The following is a 22,211-nucleotide window of genomic DNA, read 5'->3' as shown; positions in this document are numbered from 1 at the left end:
GGAGGTAGGCGCCGCGAGGCTGCGGGAGGACGCGGCGCGGCCGGAGAAGGCAGGAGGCTCAGGCGCTCCTCGGCGCCCCCGCTCCGCAGCCGCCCCCTCCGGCTTCTCGCTCCCACTTCTCCTTTCCACCCCGTGCGCCCGCGCTTCTCCGTGGTCCCTCAATGACGCATAGGTCCCCCCGGGTGCCGCCCTCTTTATTTCACTTCCCTCTCCGAAACGTGACTCTCCCTCCACCACGGCTTCCCGTCTCTGGTGCCCTTGCCTCTCAGCAGGGGTTTTGGGGTGAAAGGGCTGAAGAGTTTAGAAGGGTCTAAGTTACAGAATTTCCAATTACTCATTCTTTTGGTCTCTTCCCAGAAGCGGAGAACTCCGCCTCCCACCTTCCAGCAGGCGCGCCCCGGCCCCTGGGGAAGTGGCCGCTGTCGGCGAGTCTGGAGTCCTCGAGTCGTGCCTGTTGAGCCCGGGTGCCGGCTCCCCAGAGCGAGTGAGGGACATCTTTATCAGTCCCTGGGAGGGACTCGACTCGGGTTTCCTCCTCTGGCAAGACGCGGCCATTCCCCCACATTTGGACTTCCAAGAGTTTACGGGGAAACGGACAGGGGTCCTCTTCTCTTTACTCAGCTCGGCTTCACGCATCCATTTCAGTTTCCAAGTCAAAGTGCAAGGCAGCAGGGGGACAGCCTCGCCACTTCACAACAGCATCAGACTCTAATAAATACTACACTAATTTTTGAAAGATAATCTCACAGACTCTGTTTCTGATGTCCTAGTCTGAACTTTCTTTTTCTGACAACATTAAAGACACTTTGTCCCAAACTATCACATTTGCTTCTAACAGTTCCAACACTGCTAGATGTTCGTCTTTTCACTTGCATTCGTATTTTCTGTGTATTCTTGAGTCCACGAATCTCTACCCATTTCTTTTGAGATAAAACTACTCCATAGAAAATGTTCCATAAAATCCCTGCCAAACAAAGTGCTTGTATTCGAGGATATATTTGAGTTAACGTGCTCTATCTAATAAACACTAGAGTGAGGTTATTTGCAGACTGCATAAACTAACTACAGTATCTGTGAGTAAACAGGTTGCTGTTGGTTGTGAACTGTTACACAGACAATGAATACTTGCTATACTCCCTAAATGAAGCCCTTGGTCCATTTTACTTCTAATAGGCTTTGATGATTTGCAAATGGAAGAAAGAAAATTCCCTAAGTAGAAACTTCACAAGAGCCAAGCAGAAAATTATACCAAGTAAGGACATAGTGTGCCCATGAACTTTCTAAATGGAAGATCATATAAATATTGGACTGAAGTCGTCCAAGTCTTCAAAGGAGTCACCCTGAGGAGAAAAATCACAGTAAGGGATAAAAAGTGGTCTTGCATAACCTAAGCTGCATCTTTCTGTGACTTCCCTATCCTCCCCATCCTAACACCATTTTTGTTCATGAAGTGTCATAGGGAAGAAACAGCACAGAAATGAGAGTGACCCAAAAAAAAAAAAAAAAGAGGAAACACAAATAATGTGTGTCTACAACCAGCAGCTAAGCACCACAACTTCACTTCAGTACAGGTAAGTCTCAGACTTGAGAGTAAGTTGAACTGATGAAGTCAAAGCTATTTTTTTCCATTGAATTAACGTTATAGTAGGAAGCTTAAGAGGCTGCATTCTACTCCAAGCATTTGAGGACCAACTTTCCATGGAGATGACCATAATACTATATTTAATCAGTTATAAAGGGCACTTATCAGTAGATAAATTTTATTCTGAGCATCTGTTACATGTTAGGCATTGTGTGAAAATAGTGAGCATTCACAAGTGAGCCCAAACTGATCTGAACTCTGTGTTTACAGAACTTCCAGGCATTCCTGTGCAGTGAAAGGTATAAAATTTCTGATGTATAGTCAATGAAATGAGACAATACTTGTCACATGTGTTTCTCTAGACACATGCCCATGTGTACTTGGTGTGGGGCTGCTCTGGGAAGATGGAAGAAGACTTCTGGTTCTTAGGAGGATTTGAGGCCAAGATCCCAAGGGACCCTTTTCCCGTTCCCTTCTCTAGCTACAGGAAGGGACACACCAAACTTGGGAACCAGAAAGCCCTCTCCAGAAAGCAGAGGGAAGATTCCTGAGGATAGAGAGCTTAATCACATTAGGAAACAAACTAATTGGGTGGGTCATGTGGCCCATAAGGATTAATAGGGCTGTAACTGGGAGAAGGCTGTAATGTGAATTCTTTATAAGCCACCAACTACTTTAAATAAGCACTTGAAAACTGTCAGTTTCCTATCATAATCTGAACGACTTTCTTCTGCTTTTAAAATCAAAGTGCTCCACAGTAAGTTCCACTCTTAACTGTGTGACCAACTGAGCTAAAGCAAAAATGCAAAGTTAGACTTACTTCCTAAAAACTATTCCCTCACTATAGGTCATGATAAAAATGCCCATCAGGCTCTGTACTTAGGGGCAGGTCTCGTGAAGCATTGAGCTTGCTGGGCCCCCAGCACCCCCAGATCCCCCTTTAGTCACCTGGTGGTGAGTGATTACAGAGGCAGCAGGGACATTCTTTCTCCCCTATCGTCACATTTAGTCATCTGAGCACATGACATTTGATCAAGATGAACCGTTTGTATCTAGGATATATGTGGTCAAGAGTCATAAGATCAGCCTGGATATCCCAGCCTTCCAAGGTCTTGTTTTTGCTCTCTAGAACTATTAAAAAAAAAAAGTTCCTCCCCCACAACTTCTAGGTGTATTTTCATGTGTCTTTGCCACTTTTTTGTGCTTGTTATCTAATGATAGAAAAAGAAAGTCCTTGAAGACTGGATATCTTGAATAAATTTTGATTGCAAAGCATTCCTAACATAATACACTCTAAGAAAATGTCTTACACATTCATAAGTTAGTGATAAGATGTCCTACATTAAAAAGAAATGCAGCTTGAATAAGGAAAGAGAGACAGAAATATCTCTGAGAAAAATTAACTGTACCATTTAGTTTGGTCTGTTTTGGGATAATCAAGTTTGGCTGATACAGTTTCATTTAGTTACATGTGATATAGGCATCACATTGCACAAGACACCTTCAGAATGAATTCAGTGAGAAGACCCTAGACTTCAAAAGTTGCAAACAGTTACTTTCTTGTCAAAGGCCAAAATAGAGTTGAAATTATTTATAATTTATAATAATAAATTAGAAATCCCATTTACTATACATAGCTAAAGATGCAAAGTCTCAATATCTTCTGAAACCAAGACTGATCTTATTTATCAATTGATTGATTTAATGCCATTGTTCAGGATTGTGGCCATTATTATTTTTTTAATCTTTTTTTAATGTTTATTTATTTTTGAGAGTCAGAGATACAGCATGAGTGGGGACTGAGGGAGGGGTGGAGAGAAAGGGAGGCACAGAATCTGAAGCAGGTTCCAGGCTCTGAGCTGCCAGCACAGAGCCCCATGCAGGGCTCGAACTCACAGATCATGAGATCATGACCTGAGCCAAAGTTGGACGCTCAACCGACTGAGAGTGGCCATTATTTTAATCATCTTTCTTGAGAGATGCCAGGAGCAAATTTCACACACGGGTGTGTGACTTAATACATTTTAAACTACCACATGAGAACTTCAAAACCGTCAAAAGTTAAAATCATGCCTGAAATCACAACTGAAAACAGTGTTAAGAGCTCATGCAATGGAGTTAATATGCTCTTCAAAATTGGGTACCCTTACCTCTTAGCAGAACAATCTCAGACGAGTGGGTAGGCTTCTGTATCCTCCATTTTCTGCTCTGAAAAGGGGAATGCCTTGTGTGGGCACTGGGAGAATTAGCTGGGTTACTACGTGTAAACTGGTTGGCACAGTGCCTGGCATATGCATGGGCCAGGTGGAGTACTGAGCTTGCTGGGCCCTTGCATTGAATTTGTAGGCAGGTTCAGGAGCTTTGTCATTCTTTTCCTGTGCCGAGTGAAGTGGGCAGCTGACCATCTACTACAATTCTTCTCTCTAAGAAATACGAATAAATGGTGTCATGAAGGTACATACATGACTCATTCAGAAAGACTCTAAATGTCATAGTTGGGAATGCAGTACTGGGCTCTTGACTTCAAGCCCAGTTCTCTTTTTATTGGCCCCTAGAGGGAAAAATATAGCTCAGTTTATTGCTCAGGAGATTTCAACCTCTACATTGCAAAGACATTTATTTAGGACAATTCAATGAGATCTTTGGATGGATTGATAACTCTACAAAAATAAACTCAGATCATCAGGCAACTCAATTGTGGATATCTTCTTCCTCAAAGAGAGGAAATTCATTTCTAATTCCATATCTTTTAATTTTTTCCAGATGTTTCTTAGTTCTAAGAATGCATCCTATAGCCAAATAATATGTTTGGGAATTCATTGCTGTCACACTTATGGTGTGGTTTTGAACACATTTTTTTCTTCATAAGAAATAACTGACAAAAATAGGCTCTATTTGTTTCCAAGAGAGCTGTAATAGCTTAGGCAGTAATGTCTACTTATATGCGCCACCTCAAACTATGTTGTAGCTCATCATCTACTTATGGAATAAAAGTTGATTATTCTGAAATCAACAACAGGTTTTCAATAGGCAGAATGTGTTTGATGATTATAAAATACATGATATTTTAGTACAACCTAATTATACTCACTAGAAAAGTATTCATGAACAAATTAATAATTTCTAGTATTTCAGGTTGTGCAGTTCTAAACAATGTTGTATTTAAGTATGGTCAATTATTTAATGTAGTATATTCTATAAAGTTTCTGCCAACACTGAATCAGCAAATACAAAACAATTGCTCCTATGAGAAATACAGGGTTAGGTTCCTGTAAACCTCTGGTCATGATGTTTTTGTGAACCAATCAACACATAACCTTGTTTTATGTGTGTTTCTCTGTAAAGATACATTATTTAATACACATTACTGATTCATCAACGTTAAATTCATGGCCAACACCACTGTAACTCATTCCTGAACAAACTTAACTAATACATATTTTCTCCATAAGGCACATGACGGCCTTCTTGTGGTTAGGAACACCAGTTAGCACTTTAGCACTATGTTTGGGGATCATTTTAAATAGCAAAATAACCAACAAAAAGCACAAAAACACAAACAAAAAGGGACACTAAATTTACCATGAACAAGATACTTATTTATACTCTGAGAGGGAAAACAAGAAGGCAGAGCACTGTCTTGCTGAATCTTAGCTGGGAACACAAACATCAGACAAGAAAGGTTTTTACCACTCTGGACAAGTCCACAAGTGACTGTGAAAATGTTAAAAGTATTGCTTTTGGATCTAAAAATGAGTTTAGCAAGTAGAGAATTTTACAAATACAGAATCTATGAATAATGAGGATGAACTATATTTCAACTTAAGTCTGGGAACACTAAGAAAATGTTACATTTGGGAGGATAAGGAAAAAAAGTTCTTACAATTTTGTGGCCATCTAAAGATTTCTTTTGTCAGCAAGCAGACTGGGGAAGTTCTGCACATTGAACACTATGCACATTGAACCAGGAAATGTGGGAGGCAGAGAAAAGCAGATTTAGTTCTTTCTCATCTTAATTGACTGAGATGCAAGATATATATGTATGAAATGATTTAACATAAAGTTACATTCAGTAAATATAATGTACCATAGTAAAAACTGTTTAGCTAGGTGATGTTAAACAGATCCGAAGCAATCAGAAGATCTGGACATTAATTAAGAAAGAGAAGCGTGGTTTTTTTTTTTTTAAGTTTAAGTAATCTCTACACCCAGCATAGGGCCCAAACTCACAATTCTGAGATGAAGAGTCACATACACCTCCAACTGAGCTAGCCTGCTGCCCTGAGAAGTGTGGGTTTAAGCTAAGGGTTATATTTTGTTGTTGTTGTTTTGCTTTCCCTTAAATCATCTATGATATAAAAAATGAATGTGATAAAAAAGTGAATGTGATCACCGGTGAGGAAGGGGCACTTAATGTAACCTTGTACCTTGTATGTTTTTAATAAATAAAGGCAGGGTCCAGCTGGTAGACTAGCCAGACTATAAGGTATGTGGTCTTAGATGTAGACAGGGGGTAGGGGAGGCAGAGAGGCCAGGTAGGATTGAGGAATAATGGATGAGAGGAAAAAGTGCAGTACAGGCTGGCTGGAGAAACAAACAAACAAACTCTGGTTCTCTTTTCCCTTATCTAACAATAGGCAGACTGACCAGATGTCCTGGTGTGCCTGGGTTGTCCCAGGTTACTCCTGCTGTGGATCAATTAACACGATTATTTTTAGTATCTCCTTTCATCTTTAAAAGTGGCTGGGTTTGGACAATAAATTATATGTTCATTCTAAGAGGCCTAAAATGGATGGAAAGCCACACTATGTTTAACCTTTATAAAGGCTGGAACATTAATGAATGTCAATGCAAATAATAAAATAGAAAATGAGACAAAGAACGAGTCTTCAGTAAGTCAAAACTTTACTTGGAGCAAGTTCTTCTATTACTGCCTCATGAACATTTTGGTAACTTTTTAAAGCTTATATTACTTACAAAAAAATTGATTAAGCACTGGAGACTTGGTTGTTTTAGCTGGTTGTTGATGAAGGTGAATATTTGCATGAGGTTCCTTGCCTCTATCTTCTTGGGCTTAATCACTCTTACACTCATCCTCAGGAGCTAAGTAAGTAGAACACAGCACTGTAGGGCTCCACTCTATTTAAGTGCTCTGGCTTTGTCATAGCACCTTTACATGGTGCAAACCAAGAAAGAGCCTGCTGAAATGCAGCTCTCTAAGCCCCATTGGTATCTCTGTACATTTATTGGTTAAAAAAACTAAAACAACATAGATAATATGCCACGGGGAGATAAAAGTTCCTAATATCTTCTGACTATGGAAAATACAGGTGAGGCAAGAGTTTCATAGTCAGAGAATGTTGAAGGGTCAAGCAGGAAAGTGCCTTCGTTTCTATTACACTCTTACATGTTTTCCCCTAACTTTAAAAACTATAAAAGCAAAATATTTTATTCTCTGAATATTCTGAGGTTATGCTTTCCAAAGGGCTGTTTGAGGGCAAAGTGGTGCCAGGATTCCTGGGAGAAATAGGAAGAACATCAGAAAATAAGCTATCAGAACTCAATTCCAATGTGTTTGAACCCAATAAGAATCTAGGGTTTCCTAGGGATTTCAATTTCATAAAGGATTTTTTAAAATAAATATTTGTACATTGTGGCTTATTCCTGTAAATTGTATCAAAGTATAGTATTTTTATAAAAAAGTACCTATGTCATAAGTGACTCAATGAATGTTTACAAATTGAACATGGTCACATAACCAGCACCCAGATCATGAAACAAAACATGAATAGCACCCCAGGGTCTCTCAAGGCTCCTTCTAATCCTTAATCCATCCCAAAAGTCACACTGATTCTGACCTCCAACACCATCGATTGGTTTTTTAAAAATATATATATTTTTAATGTTTATTCATTTTTGAGATAGAGACAGAGAACGAACAGGGGAGGGGCAGAGAGAGAGGAAGACACAGAATCTGAAGCAGGCTCCAGGCTTTGAGCCATCAGCGCGGAGCCTGATGCGGGCCTCGAACTCCCAGATTGTGATATCATGACCTGAGCAGAAGTTGGACGTTCAAGCGACTGAGCCACCCAGGTGCCCCTCAATTAGTTTTGAATATATGTTTATTGAAAAAAAACCCCACTATTTCTTATTCATCTTATATTTTATCCCTATACTTGGCACAGTGTCTCACACATAACACTTTATTTAAAAACATTGGTTGGGGCGCCTCGGTGGCTCAGTCGGTTAAGCATCCGACTTCGGCTCAGGTCAGATCTCATGTTCATAGGTTCGAGCCCCGTGTCAGGCTCTGTGCTGACAGCTAGCTCAGAGCCTGGAGCCTGCTTCCTGTTCTGTGTCTCCTCCTCTCTCTGCCCCTCCCCTCTCATGCTCTATCTCTCTCTGTATCAAAAATAAATAAAACATTTTTAAAAAACGTTTTAATTAAAAAAATAATAAATAAATAAAATAAAAACATTGGTTAAGTAAAAGAAAGCAGACAGATAACTGACTTTTATAAGACAGTTGATCAAGGTAACATACATTTTATATATAGGAAGAAACGTAGCATTAAAATTGGGGAAGAACTGGGATCTGGGGAGACTAACTTAAAAACTCAAACTTAGACCAAAAGAGTATACACTTCAGTTTTATCTTTTAACAAATGTAAATGACTCAAATAAATCTAAGCCTCTGTGGTTTTCCTTGGGCCTTAACCAACTCTGCTTACATCGTGTCCACTGTAACCGGTGAGTCCAGCCTCCAGAGACCTTGTTTCTCTTTCTCAGTCGTAAATGGACCCATGTTAGAGAGGCCCTCCCATCTGACCAATGCAGCCAAGAAATGACTATTTTCAGTCCTTCTCCACCCTGCTTTGAGGTCCGGTCAGCTGGAGAACAAAATAACAGTCACCCTCTCCCTGGGCCACAGCATGTGATCTCCAGCCAGAGTGCTTCTTGCCCTAATGAATGAGGTAATAAGGGGCCAAATGAGGTTTCAATCGTATGTCACCTCAGAATTACAGTTTTCCTTAGCTGTACTTTTACAAAGCTGGAATTAAGAACCGAACATTGCCAAATCCTTGCTTAGCCAGAAAGATCTGTCAACTGGAGAGATAACAAATAAGAGGAAAATCTATTTCAGCCTTTGAACTGCTGTTCCTCAATGATTCACAGGGAAATACAAATAAATTATGTCTTCTGAAGGACAGATTCATTATGTATAATCTCACTCAATTGGAGCTTTTTTTTAATGTTTTTTAATTTATTTTTGAGAGACAGAGAGAGACAGCACAAGCAGGGGAGGGTCAGAGAGAGAAGGAGACAGAGAATCTGAAGACAGGCTCCAGGCTCTGAGCTAGCTGTCAGCACAGAACCTGACGTGGGGCTCAAACCCACGAACCGTGAGATCATGACCTGAGCTGAAGTTGGACGCTTAACCGACTGAGCCACCCAGGTGCCCCTCAGTTAGAGTTTTAAATACTTATTTATGATACTTCAAAAATTGTTGGGGCACCTTGGTGACTCAGTCGATTGGGCCTCTGACTTTGGGCTCAGGTCATGGTCTCACCATTTATGAGTTTGAGCCTCCTGTTGGGGTCTGTGCTGACAGATCAGAGCCTGGAGCCTGATTCAGATTCTGTGTCTCCCTCTCTCTCTCCCCCCTCCTCTGCATGTGCTCTTTCTCTCTGTGTCTCTCTGTCTCTCTCTGTCTGTCTCTCTCTCTCTCTCTCTCTCTATATATATATATATATATATACATATATATAATATTTTAAAAAATTATGAGAGCAAGTCCAGATGATAAAAACATTTTTTTAGAGGATGGTTTCCTCCAATCTTCCACCTCCTCTTTGCATGGAAATCTGTTGTATTTTATCAGAGATGAGCCTTCAAAGAGCAAAGTGAAAGCCCAAACTGAAGAAACACACAAATCAATTTCATCCACATTAAAACTAGTTTTCAGGGGCACCTGGGTGGCTCAGTCGGTTAAGCCTCCGACTTCGCCTCAGGTCAGATCTCACGTTCGTGGGTTCAAGCCCCGCGTCAGGCTCTGTGCTGACAGCTAGCTCAGAGCCTGGAGCCTGCTTCAGATTCTGTGTCTCCTCCTCTCTCTGCCCCTCCCCTTCTCATGCTCTGTCTCTCTCTGTATCAAAAATAAATAAATAAAACATAAAAAAAATAAAACTAGTCTTCAAAAACAAGAATGTTAAATCCAGAAGCAAATCTAATTTGCCTGGAGATTGAGAAGGGAAAGTGGTTTTTTCCCCTTTTTACCTTTTCCAAGTTATGTTTGACTGAGGTCCTTAAACAACACTTCACATAAACTATTCCCTCTATGTGGAATTTTCCCCATGACTGGAGAACTTTAATTCCACCTCCAAGACCCTGGAGTCTTCATTTGTTCTCTGAAGCTTTCCTGGGTACCTCCAGGTCCTCTCACATGTTTGCAACATATAACTGATAAATAATTGATAGAAGAACTTAATAAATCAACAGCAAACTAACAAGAAAAAGACAAACAATCCAACAGAAAAATGCACAAAAGACTAGAATCTGCGCTTCACAAGAGAGGAAACTCAAATGGCTAATAAAAAAATGTGCTAAACCTCATTATTATCCTGGAAATGCAAATTGATATCTAATTAATATCAGGAGCTCCTGGGTGGCTCAATCAGTTAAGCATCTGACTTTGGTCATGATCTCATGGTTCTTGAGTATGAGCCCCACATTGGGCTCTCTGCTGTCAGTGCAGAGTGAAAGAAGCAAGTTAGAGAAAGATATTCCATTAAAGTATGATTTTTAAAGTTTATGTAGGTATGCCTGGGTGGCTCAGTCAGTTGAGTGTCCAACTCCTGATTTCAGCTCAGGTCATGATCTCACGGTTCTTGAGTTCGAGCCCCACATTGGGCTCTGCACAGAGAATGCAGAGCCTGCTTGGGATTCTCTCTCCCTCCTTCTCTTCCTGCTCCTCCCTTGTGCTTGTTCTCTCTCTCTCAAAACAAATAAATAAAAATAAAATAAAATTTATGGAAAGTTCAAAAATTCCATAACTAAACTATGTTGTCTGGGGATACATACTATATGGTAAAATTATAAAGACAACAAAGACAGAAACAAGGCAGGACAGTGGTTTCCTCCAGAGAGGGAGAGCTGAGAGATCAGAAGGGCACATGGGTGGATCTAGAGCAGCATTCTTGTTCTCGGCCAGTATTTAGTTCATGTAGGTATTTAGTTATTAAGTAGATATTTGTTTCATACATATTTTTACACAATGATATAAATAAAACGTACACTATACAATATACAATTCACAATATGAATCTTTTAAAAAGCATACCTGGCAATGGGATTCTGTAGCCTTTAAATCATCCTGGGGGGAGGAAGATTTGGGTGCTGCTTTGAAACACAGAAATGTTTTAAGGAAATTGTGGTGCATTTGCCTATGTCTAGAAAGTTTTATAAGCCTGACTCCATTCTGTACCCATATTGAAGCTCAAAAGATATTAACTTGTTAAAAAATTTTTTGACTGTTTATTCCAAGAATCAAAATTATACTGGGAGGGCTTGGCTCTGAGAGAAGGACTGGTGTTCGTGACCTCTGGACTCCTGACCAGCTGTATGATGGCAAGATATCATAAATCATTTTATTCCCTCTCTTATTTCTTTAGGATTTTTCTCATTTCCCCCTTTCTATTATTTATTCAGCTTATTCCAAAATTTAGATTTTTCCACTACTGTTTAAATTTTTTTTTTTTTTTTTGAGAGACAGACAGAGACAGCACGATCAGGGGAGGGTCAGAGAGAGAGGGAGACACAGAATCCAAAGCAGGCTCCAGGCTCTGAGCTAGCTGTCAGCACAGAGCCTGATGCGGGGCTCGAACCCACGAATGTAAGATCATGACCTGAGCCGAAGCCGGACGCCCAACCGACTGAGCCACCCAGGCGCCCCACCACTACTTTTTAAAGAGGATTATTAAAAAAGGGAAAGTTTGACTTCTTCTTTGCCAATTCTGATGCCTTTTATTTCCTTTTGTTGTCTGATTGCTGATGCTAGGACTTCCAGCACTATGTTAAACAACAGTGGTGAGAGTGGACATCCCTGTCGTGTCCCTGATTTTAGGGGGAAGGCTCTCAGTTTTTCCCCATTGAGGATAACATTGGCTGTGGGCTTTTCATAAACTGCTTTTATAATGTTAAGTTCCTTCTATCCCGACTTTCTCAAGGGTTTTTATTAAGAAGAGATGTATTTTGTCAAATGCTTTTCCTGCATCTATCAACAAGATCATATGATTTTTTCTTTTGTTTTGTTGATGTGGTGTATCACATTAATGGATTTGCGAATATTGAACCAGGCTTGTAACCTAGGAATAAATCCTACTTGATCATAATGGATAATACTTTTTATATGCTGTTGAATTCAATTTGCTAGTATCTTGTTGAGTATTTTTGCATCTGTATTCATTAAGGATATTGGCCTTTAGTTCTCTTTTTTGTTGGGTCTCTGCCTGGCTTGGGAATCAAAGTGATATGTGGTTTGCAGAATGAGTCTGGTAGTCTTCCTTCCATTTCTATTTTTTGGAATAGCTTAAGAAGGATCGGTGTTAACTCTGCTTTAAACGTCTGGTAGAATTCCCCTGGGAATCCATCCGGCCCTGGTCTTTTATTTGTTAGGAGATTTTTGATAACTGATTCGATAATACTTTACATGGAAAACCCAATCAACTCCACCAGAAGCCTTCTAGAACTGATTGATGAATTCAGTAAAGTTGCAGGGTACAAAGTCAATGTACAGAAATCAGTTGCATTCTTATACACCAAAAATGAAGCCGCAGAAATAGAAATCAAGAGACAGATCCCATTCACAATTGCATGAAAAACCATAAAATACCTAGGAATAAACCTAACCAAAAATGTAAAAGACCTGTATGCTGAAAACTATAGAAGACTTGTGAAGGAAATTGAAGAAGACACAAAGAAATGGGAAAACATTCTGTGCTCATGGATCAGACGAATAAACATTGTTAAAATGTCATTATTACCCAAAGCAATTTACACATTCAATGCAATCCCCATCAAAGTTGCACCAGCATTCTTCTCAAAGCTAGAACAAACTATCTTAAAATTCGTATGGAACCACAAAAAACCCTGAATAGCCAAAGTAATATTGAAGAAGAAAACCAATACGGGGGGAATCACAATCCCAGACTTTAGCCTCTACTACAAAACTGCCATCATCAAGACAGTAAGGTATTGGCATAAAAACAGATAAATGGACTAATGGAATAGAATAGAGAACCCAGAACTGGACCCACAAGTATATGGCCAATTAATTTTGACAAAGCAGGAAAAAGTATCCAATGAAAAAAAGACAGCCTCTTCAACAGGTGGTGTTGGGAGAGCTGGACAGTAACATGTAGAAAAATGAAATTAGACTACTTTCTTAAACCATTCACAAAAATAAACTCAAAATGGATAAAAGATCTGAATGTGATACAGGAAACCATAGAAACCCTTGAGGAGAAAGCAGGAAATAGTCTCCTAGACCTCAATCGCAGCAATTTCTTCCTTGACACATCCCCAGAGACAAGGGAATCAAGAACAAAAATGAACTGCTGGGACCTCATCAAGATAAAAAGCTTCTGCAAGGCAAAGGAAACCTTCAAAAAAAACTAACAGGCAACAGACCGAATGGGAAAAGATAGTGGCAAATGGCATATCAGATAAAGGGCTAGTATCCAAAATATACAAGGAGCCCACTAAACTCCATACACGAAAAATGAATAATCCAGTGAAGAAATGGGCAGAAGACCTGAATAGACACTTCTCCAAAGTGGACAACAGGCACATGAAACGATGCTCAGCGTCACTCATCATACGGGAAATACAAATCAAAACCACACTGAGATACTACCTCACACCAGTCAGAGTCGCTACAATGAACAAATCACGGGAATATAGATGGTGGCGAGGATGTGGAGAAACGGGCACCCTCCTACACTGTTGGTGGGAATACAAAAAAACTGGTGCAGCCGCTCTGGAAAACAGTGTGGAGGCTCAGAAAACTATTGATAGAACTCCCTTATGACCCAGCAATAGCGCTGCTAGGGATTTACCCAAGGGATACAGAAGTGCTGATGCATAGGGGCACATGTACCCCAATGTTCATAGCGGCACTTTCTAAAATAGCCAAATCATGGAAAGAGCCTAAATGTCCATCACCTGATGAATGGATCAAGAAGATGGGTATATATATACAATGGAGTACTATATGGCAATGAGGAAGAATGAAATATGGCCATTTGTAGCAAAGTGGATGGACCTCGAAGGTGTCATGCTACGTGAAATAAGTCAGGCAGCAAAGGATAGATACCATATGTTTGCACTCATAGGTCTAACAGGAGAAACCTAACAGAGAACCATAGGGAGAGGAAGGGGGAAAGAGAGCTGGGGAGAGTGAGAAACACAAATCATGAAAGACTATTGAACACTGAAAATGAACCGTGGACTGAAGGGGGAGGGGGAGGGAGGGAAGGGGGTGATGATCATGGTGGGGGGCACTTGTGGGGAGAAGCCCTGGGTGTTACATGGAAACCAATTTGAAAATAAACTATTAAAAAAAGGATTATTAGATCTTTCTATTTTTTTAAACATTTGAGTTATAATTGACCTATAACATTATATTAGTTCTAGGTATAGAGCATAATGGTTCAATATTTGTAGATATTGCAACATGATCATCACAAATTTAGTTGATATCCATCACCATACATAGTTACAATTTCCTTTTCTTGGGATGAGAACTTTGAAGAGCTACTCTCTTAGCAACTTTCAAATATGCAGTGCAGTATTATTGACTATAGTCACTGTGCTGTATATTACATCCCCATGACTTATTTTATAAGAGGAACTTGGCACCTCTCAATCCCCTTTATGCATTTTGTCCGCCTCCCCACAGCTCCTCTTTTAGCAACTGTCTGTTCTGTTTCTAGAGTTTGGGTTTTGTTTTGTTTTTTAGATTCCAGATATAAGTGAAATCATACACTATTTGTCTCTGACTTATTTCACTTAGAAGATCTTCAAGGTCTATACTTGATGTTACAAACGGCAAGATCTTGTTCTTTTTAATAGATGAATAGTATTTCTTTGTATATATATACAACTTCTTTATCAATTTATTCATAGATGGGCATTTAGGTTGTTTTCATACTTTGATTACTGTGAATAGTGCTACAATAAACATGGGAATGCATATAACTTTTTGAGTTACTATTTTAGTTTTCTTCAGATAAAAACCACAAGTGGAATTACTGGATCACATGATACTTTTATTTTTAATTTCTTGAGGAATCTCCATGTTGTTTTCCACAGTGGCTATGCCAATTTAAATTCTACCAGTGGTGAACAAGGTTTCCTTTTCTGAACATCCTCAACAACTTATTTTTTTTTTCTTTGAGAATAGCCATTGTAACAGGTGTGAGGTGATATCTCATTGTAAGTTTGATTTGCATTCCCCTGATGGTTCATGATGTTGAGTATGTTTTCATGTGCCTATTTTCCATCTGTATCTTTTCTTTGGAAAAAATGCTTATTCAGATCCTCTGCCCATTTTTTAAAAAATGTTTTATTTAGTTTTTTGATAGAGAGAGAGACAGAGCATGAGAGGGGGAGGGGCAGAGAGAGAAGGAGACACATAACCGGAAGCAGGCTCCAGGCTCTGAGCTGTCAGCACAGAGCCTGACGCGGCTCGAACCCACGAACGTGAGATCTGACCTGAGGCGAAGTCAGAGGCTTAACCAACTGAGCCACCCAGGCGCCCCCCTCTGCCCATTTTTAAATAGGATTGTTTTTATTATTGAGTAGTAGGAGTTTAAAAAAATATATTTCATATATAAATACCTTACTCGATATGTGATTTGTAAATATTTTCTCCCATTCAGTAGGTTGCTTTTTTATTTTATGGGTTGTTTGCTTTCTTGTGCAGAAAGTTTTTAAATTGATGTAGTCCTGTTTGATTATTTTAGCTTTCCTTGTCTTTGGTCAAAAAAAAAAAAAAATCATTGCCAAGACTGATGTAAAGGAGCTTATCACCTGGTTTTTTTTGAGCAGTTTTAAATTTCAGATCTTACCTTCAAATCTTCAAGCTATTTTGAATTAATTTTTGTATATGGTCCCTGGCCCCTTTTCCCAACACCATTTATTGAAGTCTTTTTCCCACTGTATAATCTTGGCTCTTTCATCATAAATTAATTGACCATGTATGCATGGGTTTATTTCCTATTCCATTAATCTACCTATTTTTATGCAAACACCATACTGCTTTTATTTCAATTTTATGGAATTGTAAGAGTTTTTAAAAATATTGTAGATATAAGCCCCTTTCAGATGTATGATTTGTACACATTTTCACCCATTCTGGTGGTTGTCACTTCTCTTGACAGTTTCCTTTGAAGCAAAAAAACTCTTAATTTTGATGGTCTAATTTATCTTATTTCCTGTTGTTGCTCTAGGTGTCATGCCTAAGAATTCTTTGCCAAATCCTGTATCATGAAGATTTACCCCTTTGTGAATTTATTTTTGTTCTTATGTTTAGGTCTTTGGTCCATTTTGAGCTAATTTTAGTCATGGTATCAGATAAAGGTCCAGTATAATCCTATTGTATGTGGCTACCCAGTTGTCTCAGCACCCCTTGTCAAAAAGCCCAATGTTCCCCCTTTGGTTGGCCTTGACATCCTTGCTGAAAATCAGCTGACCATAGAAGCATAGGTTTATTTCTAAACTTCCAATTCTCTTCCATTCAGTCATGTATCATTGTCTTGATTATTGATGCTTTTCTAGTAATTTGTGAAACTGGGAAGTGTGAGTCTTCCTTTGTTCTTTTTTTCAGTATTGTTTTAGCTATTTTGTGTTGCAATTCCATATGAATTGCAGAATCAGCTTTTAATCTGTGCAAAGAAGTCACCTGGAATCTAATAGGGATTGTGTTGAATCTTTAGATTAGTTTGAGTAGTGTCTCTTAACAGTCAAGCCTTCCCACACACCAATATGAGATTTTTCATCTATGAACAATGTTTTATACTTTTCAGGGTACACATTTTACACCTCCTTTGCTAAATTCATTCCTAAATATTTTATTCTTTTTGAATACTGGGAGACTGTTTTAGTTTGGGAATTGCTCATTGTAGGTGTGTAGAAATTCAACTGATCTTGTATGTTGATCTTCTGTCTGCAAATGTTGAATTCATGTATTAATTTTTTAGCAGATCATCTAGGGTTTTTTATGTACAAGATCATGTCATATGCACGCAAAGATGGCTCCACTTCTTCCTTTCCAATCTGTGTGACTTTTTTTCTTGTTCAGTTGCCATGTTTAGAACCTCCAATATAATGTTGAGTAAGTGATAAGAACAGATATCCTGGTCTTGTTCTTGATCTTAGAGGAAAAGTATCCAGTATGATGTTTCCATAGATGACCTTCATCAGGTTGAGGAAGTGCCCCTGTATTAACTACTGTTTTATTTAGACAATGAAAGGGGGGTTGCATTTTATTAAAAATGTTTTCTGCACCTATGCACATGTGATTTTTTAAATTGTTACTGATTTGATGTATTATACCAATTGTTTTTAGATGTTAACCCAATCTTGCATTCCTAGGATAAATCCTACTTGGTACAGGTGCATATTATTTTATATGTTGCTGGATTTGTTTTGCTAGTATTTGGTTGATTTTTGCATCCATGTTCATAAGAGATAATTGGTCTATAGTCTTCTTGTGAAGTCTGTCTGGTTTTGGTTATCAGGGATACCAGGGTTATGAGATGCCAAGTAATCCCTTTAAGTTTTTGGAAGAGTCTGTAAAGAATAGGTATTAATCAAGCCTCTGATAGGTAAAATGGAATGGGTAACTGGGCATATGGGTGGATTGGGAAGGAAGCATTATAGGTGAAAGGAGCATTCCATAATTCCTATCAGAGCCACCAAAACCCATCTCCAATAGAACTTTTAGCTAAATACAAGAATTGGACTGCTTTGCAAATCTACAGCTTCAAGTGTATCCATCCGATCACCACCCACAAGCCATTCCTGTTTTGGAGCCTCTGCTGGATTTAAAATTGCCAATTTATTAATGACGCATGCAGTCTACACAGTTGAATAAGACAAGCTGAGTCAAGCATTTGAAGGCGCTTTTAGGGGTACTAAGGCAACATTAGAAATCTTCAGTATTCCCCAGATTACAAAAATTACCTATCTTTCACCAACCACTCATCTCATGTTGGAGGAAATTCCAACTGCTATGGTGTGCTGCCTACAGAGGAACCTGTCTATAACTGGCCAACAGTAATAAACAGTGCTGTGGACCTCTAGTTTGAAGGAAATATTCATCAGTCTCTGTGGACATTACTGAAAAACAGCAGGTACAGCCTGCTGTCCTCCAGCAAAAGGGAGGAAAAAGCAGGAAGAAGCTCAGACTGTTTGAATAGCTACATGAATCCCTCTGTAATCCCAAGATGGCATCTTGTATTCAGTGGGTGGATAAAACCAAAGGCATCTTTCGTTTGTATCAAAAAACAAAGAAAAGGGAGCACCTGGATGACTCAGTAGGAAAAGCATAAGACTCATCATCTCAGGATCATGAGTCAAACAAAGCCCCACATTGCAGGGTAGAGATTATTTAAAAAAAAAAAAAAAAGGAAAGAAAGAAAAAAGAAAAACTTGCCCAACTTTGGGGGAAAAGAAAAGGCAACTGGAAGACGACTTACCAGAAGATGGCGAGAGCACTGAGGAATTATGGAAGAACTAGGGAAATCACCAAGATTCTGATAAAGCTAACTTACCAAGTCAGTGAGGCAATTCTCTAAAGACTCTCTCCAACTTATTTCTTAGGAAAAGGTATCTTCTACTCACGGTATGTTCAACATGAGCAAGGACATCTCAGCTTGAGTAACTGGAATATAAATTTAATGTAAGGTTAGTAGTAATGTCCCTCTTTCATTTCTGATTCTCATATACAGTTGACCCTTGAACAGTATGAATTTGAATGAACACAGGTTCACTTATAAGCAAATTTTTCATTATAGTACAGTACCATAAACATGTTTTCTCTTATGATCTTAACATTTTTTCTTCTCTAGCTTACTTTATTATAAGAACACAGTATATAATACATATAACACAAAATATGTGTTCATCAACAGTTTATCAATAAGGCTTCTGGTAAATTTTTGGAGAGTCAGAAGAGTATTAGTTTTGGAAGTGTATGGGGCAGGGGGTGATTTGGTGTTCCTAATCCTATGTTGTTCAAGGGCCAGCTGTATTCTCTATTCCAGTATATTCTTTTTTTCTTGGTTAATCTAGTCAAAATTTGGTCAATTTTGTTTATCTGTTCAAAAAATCAATTTTGGATTTCATTACTTTTTTCTTGTATTTCTAGTCTTTATTTCATACTATTCACTTCCACCCTAATCTTTATTTTCTTCTTGCTTACTTTTAGTTTTTGCCTCTTTTAAGGTAAAAGATGAGGTTATTGATTTGAGATCTTTTCCCTTTCTTAGTCAGTTACAGCTATAAGTTACCCTCAAAGCACTGCTTTAACTGCATCCCATAAATCTTGGTATATTGTTTTCACTTGTCTCAAAATATTTCATGAATTATTTTTATCTATTGGTTACCTAGAAGTGTCTTAATTTTCCCATATTTGTGAGGCTCCCAAAGTTTTACATTATTTCAAATTTGCTTGCACTGTGATCAGAGAACATACTTTGTATTATATCTGTCCTTTGACATCTGTTAAGATTTGGTTTATGCTAGTATCTAGTCTATGGTAGGTATGGGAAATGTTCCTCGTGTGCTTGAAAATAATACATATTGTTGAGTGTAATTTCTTTATGTCTGTTATGTCAAGTTGGTACATAGTGTTCAAGTCAAGTCTTCTACTGTTTGGTATCGTTGTTCTATCTTATTGAAAACAGGGCACATGGTCTCCAACTATTATTGCTGAGTTTCCTTTGTCAGTTTGTGCTTCATGTATTTTGGTGCCGTTACCAGATATAGGTACGTTTTCAATTGTTATATGTCGCTGATAGATTCACTTTGTTAAAATAAAATGTCCCTTTTATCGCTAATAACATGTTTCAAAGTCAATTTTGTCTGATACTAGTATCATCACTCCAAATTTCCTGTGATTGCTGTTTGCATATCTTTTCCCATCGTTTTAATCTATGTTTTTAAATCTAATGTGTCTTCTGTAAATAACATGTATGTAAATGTTTCACTCAGCATGTTACTGATTGAATGGTAGCTATTACCTTCTTCCACAGGTCACACTGTTTGCAAAGAGCAGGTAGAAGTACTTGCTGAGTTAAAGAATTTATTAATGTTGCAATAAAAATCATTCTGGGGTACCTGGGTGGCTCAGTTGGTTAAAAGCATCTTGCCTTCGGCTCAGGTCATGATCTCATGGTTTGTGAGTTTGAGCCCCATGTCAGGCTCTCTACTGTCAGCTCACAGAGCCTGCGTCAGATCCTCTGTTTCCGTTTCTCTCTGCCCCTCCCCAGCTTGTGCTTCCTCTCTCAAAAATAAACATTAAAAAAACCCAACTCATTCTGTATTTCAGAGAACTAAGGCCAAATTTTGGTTTTATATTTTATAACATCTCCATAATTATCATTTATAAGTGTCTTATAAAATAATCTAACAGAATAATCTAAATTCTGCTATATAAAACATTAGGAAATTTGCAGATGAATATTTCATACAAATGTAGCAAAGGCTCAATATATTGTTATTCCTTTTAAACATATCTGATTGGTTTGATTCTTTTGACTTTTCATTAGTATTTGCAAAGGGATCCATGGTTGACTTGTTAGCAGTTCGTCAAAGAAGTAATTCTACTGTAAAACTACTGAAGAGGAGAAATATGTTAATAAGTTTAACAAATTAAAACATAATTCTGGGATATGAAAGCATGGAAATAAATTTTTTTCCAATTTGCTGACCACTTATCACTAAATATATCGCAGAACTCATATCTAAATGATAAGAGTATAAAGATTCCTCTTGCCTTTAGATATTCTAAAATTCTAGCACAAGTTAGAGTCTTGTTCTATATTGGTTTTTGTTCTTGCTATTTTAAAGTATAAAATTAAAATCTTGCCCAATGAACTATCAAATAATCAAAGCACACAATTCTTTATTCCTACTAAAATAAAAATATAGAAAAATGCAATGCAATGTTCCATTTCTCTCAGGAATTAAAATATAAGAGGTGGTGGTGATGGTGGAGGGCATTTAAGTGGAAGAGCACTGGGTGTTGTATGGAAAACAATTTGACAATAAAATATTATGAAAAAAAAGAAAAAAGATTAAAAAAATGTTAAAAAAATAAAATAGACAAAAAAAAGTATAAAACTGAATTCTAATTATATATAAGTAATAAAAATTTAAAACTTGGGGCACCTGGGTGGTTCAGTCAGTTGAGCATCTGATTCTTGATTGTGGCTCAGGTCATGATCCAGGGTTGTGGCATTAAGCCTGGTGTTGGGCTCTGTGCTGAGTGTGAAGCCTGATTAAGATTCTCTCTCTCTCTCTCTTCCCCTGAGCCTCTCCCCAACTCACGCTCTAAAATTTAAAAAAAAAAAAATTAAAATCTTGCCCAATGAACTATCAAATAATCAAAGCACACAATTCTTTTTTCCTACTAAAATAAAAATACAGAAAAATGCAATGCAATGTTCCATTTCTCTCAGGAATTAAAATATAAAATCAAGAGTAGCTGTAGGGGAGAAACAAGAAAAGTAGATGTAAATAAATGTTACTAGCAAAGATTTAAATAAAGTACTTTATGGAGACATAATTACTAATGTTTTCTATTCCATGCTTGTTTATTGGAACATGATCTAAAGAATCAGAAAAATAGGGATCTACTTTATGACATTATTTTATCTTAAATTAAGCTTCCCAACAAAAATATTATGTCTGTCTATACTATGAATTGCTTGACACTGAGATATGTGATTCTTTAAAACTAATTTGATTACTCTCCAAAAGGGAATGAATTTTAAACACAAACTATCTTTAGACACTTAGGTTATTGATGAATCCATAAGCAACCTCTTGCACAAAGCCACATTTGGAGAAACTTTACCTTATATTTAAGGTAATTAATGTTTTAAGTCCAGATGTCCTATAATGAATTTTAATGTTGCTACCTATCCCTGTATCTAAGCAAACACATGCTAATAACAAGTAGTAACTTAAAATTTGAAGTCATAAGAAACACTATGTGTTTAACAGTCATGCAAAAAAAAAAAAACCAAATTAACATGTATATTTTACAAACATAATTACATAGTCATGAAGTCCTAGGAAGAGATGATTCCATGAAAATGTTTAGCTAATATAACTGAAGACATTTCTGACAATATAAAATGGATACAAACTTTTTACTAACAGGTATTATTTGAAAATTATATACTGAAAGCATTACAGAATTAATCTCACCCATTCCATGATTGTAACTAACCAAGTCATACAGTCAAAAGTATAAAAATTTAGAAGATGGAACTCTTCTTAAACTAACACTTAACTAGTAAGAACTAGTGTCATTTGAAAGGAATCCAATTTTCCTAAAT

The 22,211-nt window shown here is 37.8% G+C and overlaps 1 protein-coding gene and 1 pseudogene across 1 annotated transcript in view; one reads left to right on the top strand and one right to left on the bottom strand.

Annotated features, from left to right (window-relative positions):
* The window catches only part of EMILIN2 (elastin microfibril interfacer 2), a 53,997-nt gene extending 53,361 nt beyond the window's left edge, over positions 1–636 (bottom strand). The window contains exons 1-2 of the mRNA XM_029921580.1: positions 335–636; positions 13–262 (exon numbers count right to left, since the gene is read on the bottom strand). Coding sequence (XP_029777440.1) covers positions 13–262; positions 335–636 — 552 coding nt within the window. The remainder of the gene's footprint in view (positions 1–12; positions 263–334) is intronic.
* An 885-nt stretch (positions 637–1,521) lies between these two features.
* LOC115277436 lies at positions 1,522–18,548 on the top strand (annotated as a pseudogene).
* Positions 18,549–22,211: the final 3,663 nt, after the last annotated feature.

The sequence above is a fragment of the Suricata suricatta genome, chromosome 14, assembly GCF_006229205.1.
Source record: "Suricata suricatta isolate VVHF042 chromosome 14, meerkat_22Aug2017_6uvM2_HiC, whole genome shotgun sequence".
Taxonomy (NCBI): Eukaryota; Metazoa; Chordata; class Mammalia; order Carnivora; family Herpestidae; genus Suricata; species Suricata suricatta.
This window is presented reverse-complemented; position numbering and strand designations above follow the sequence as displayed.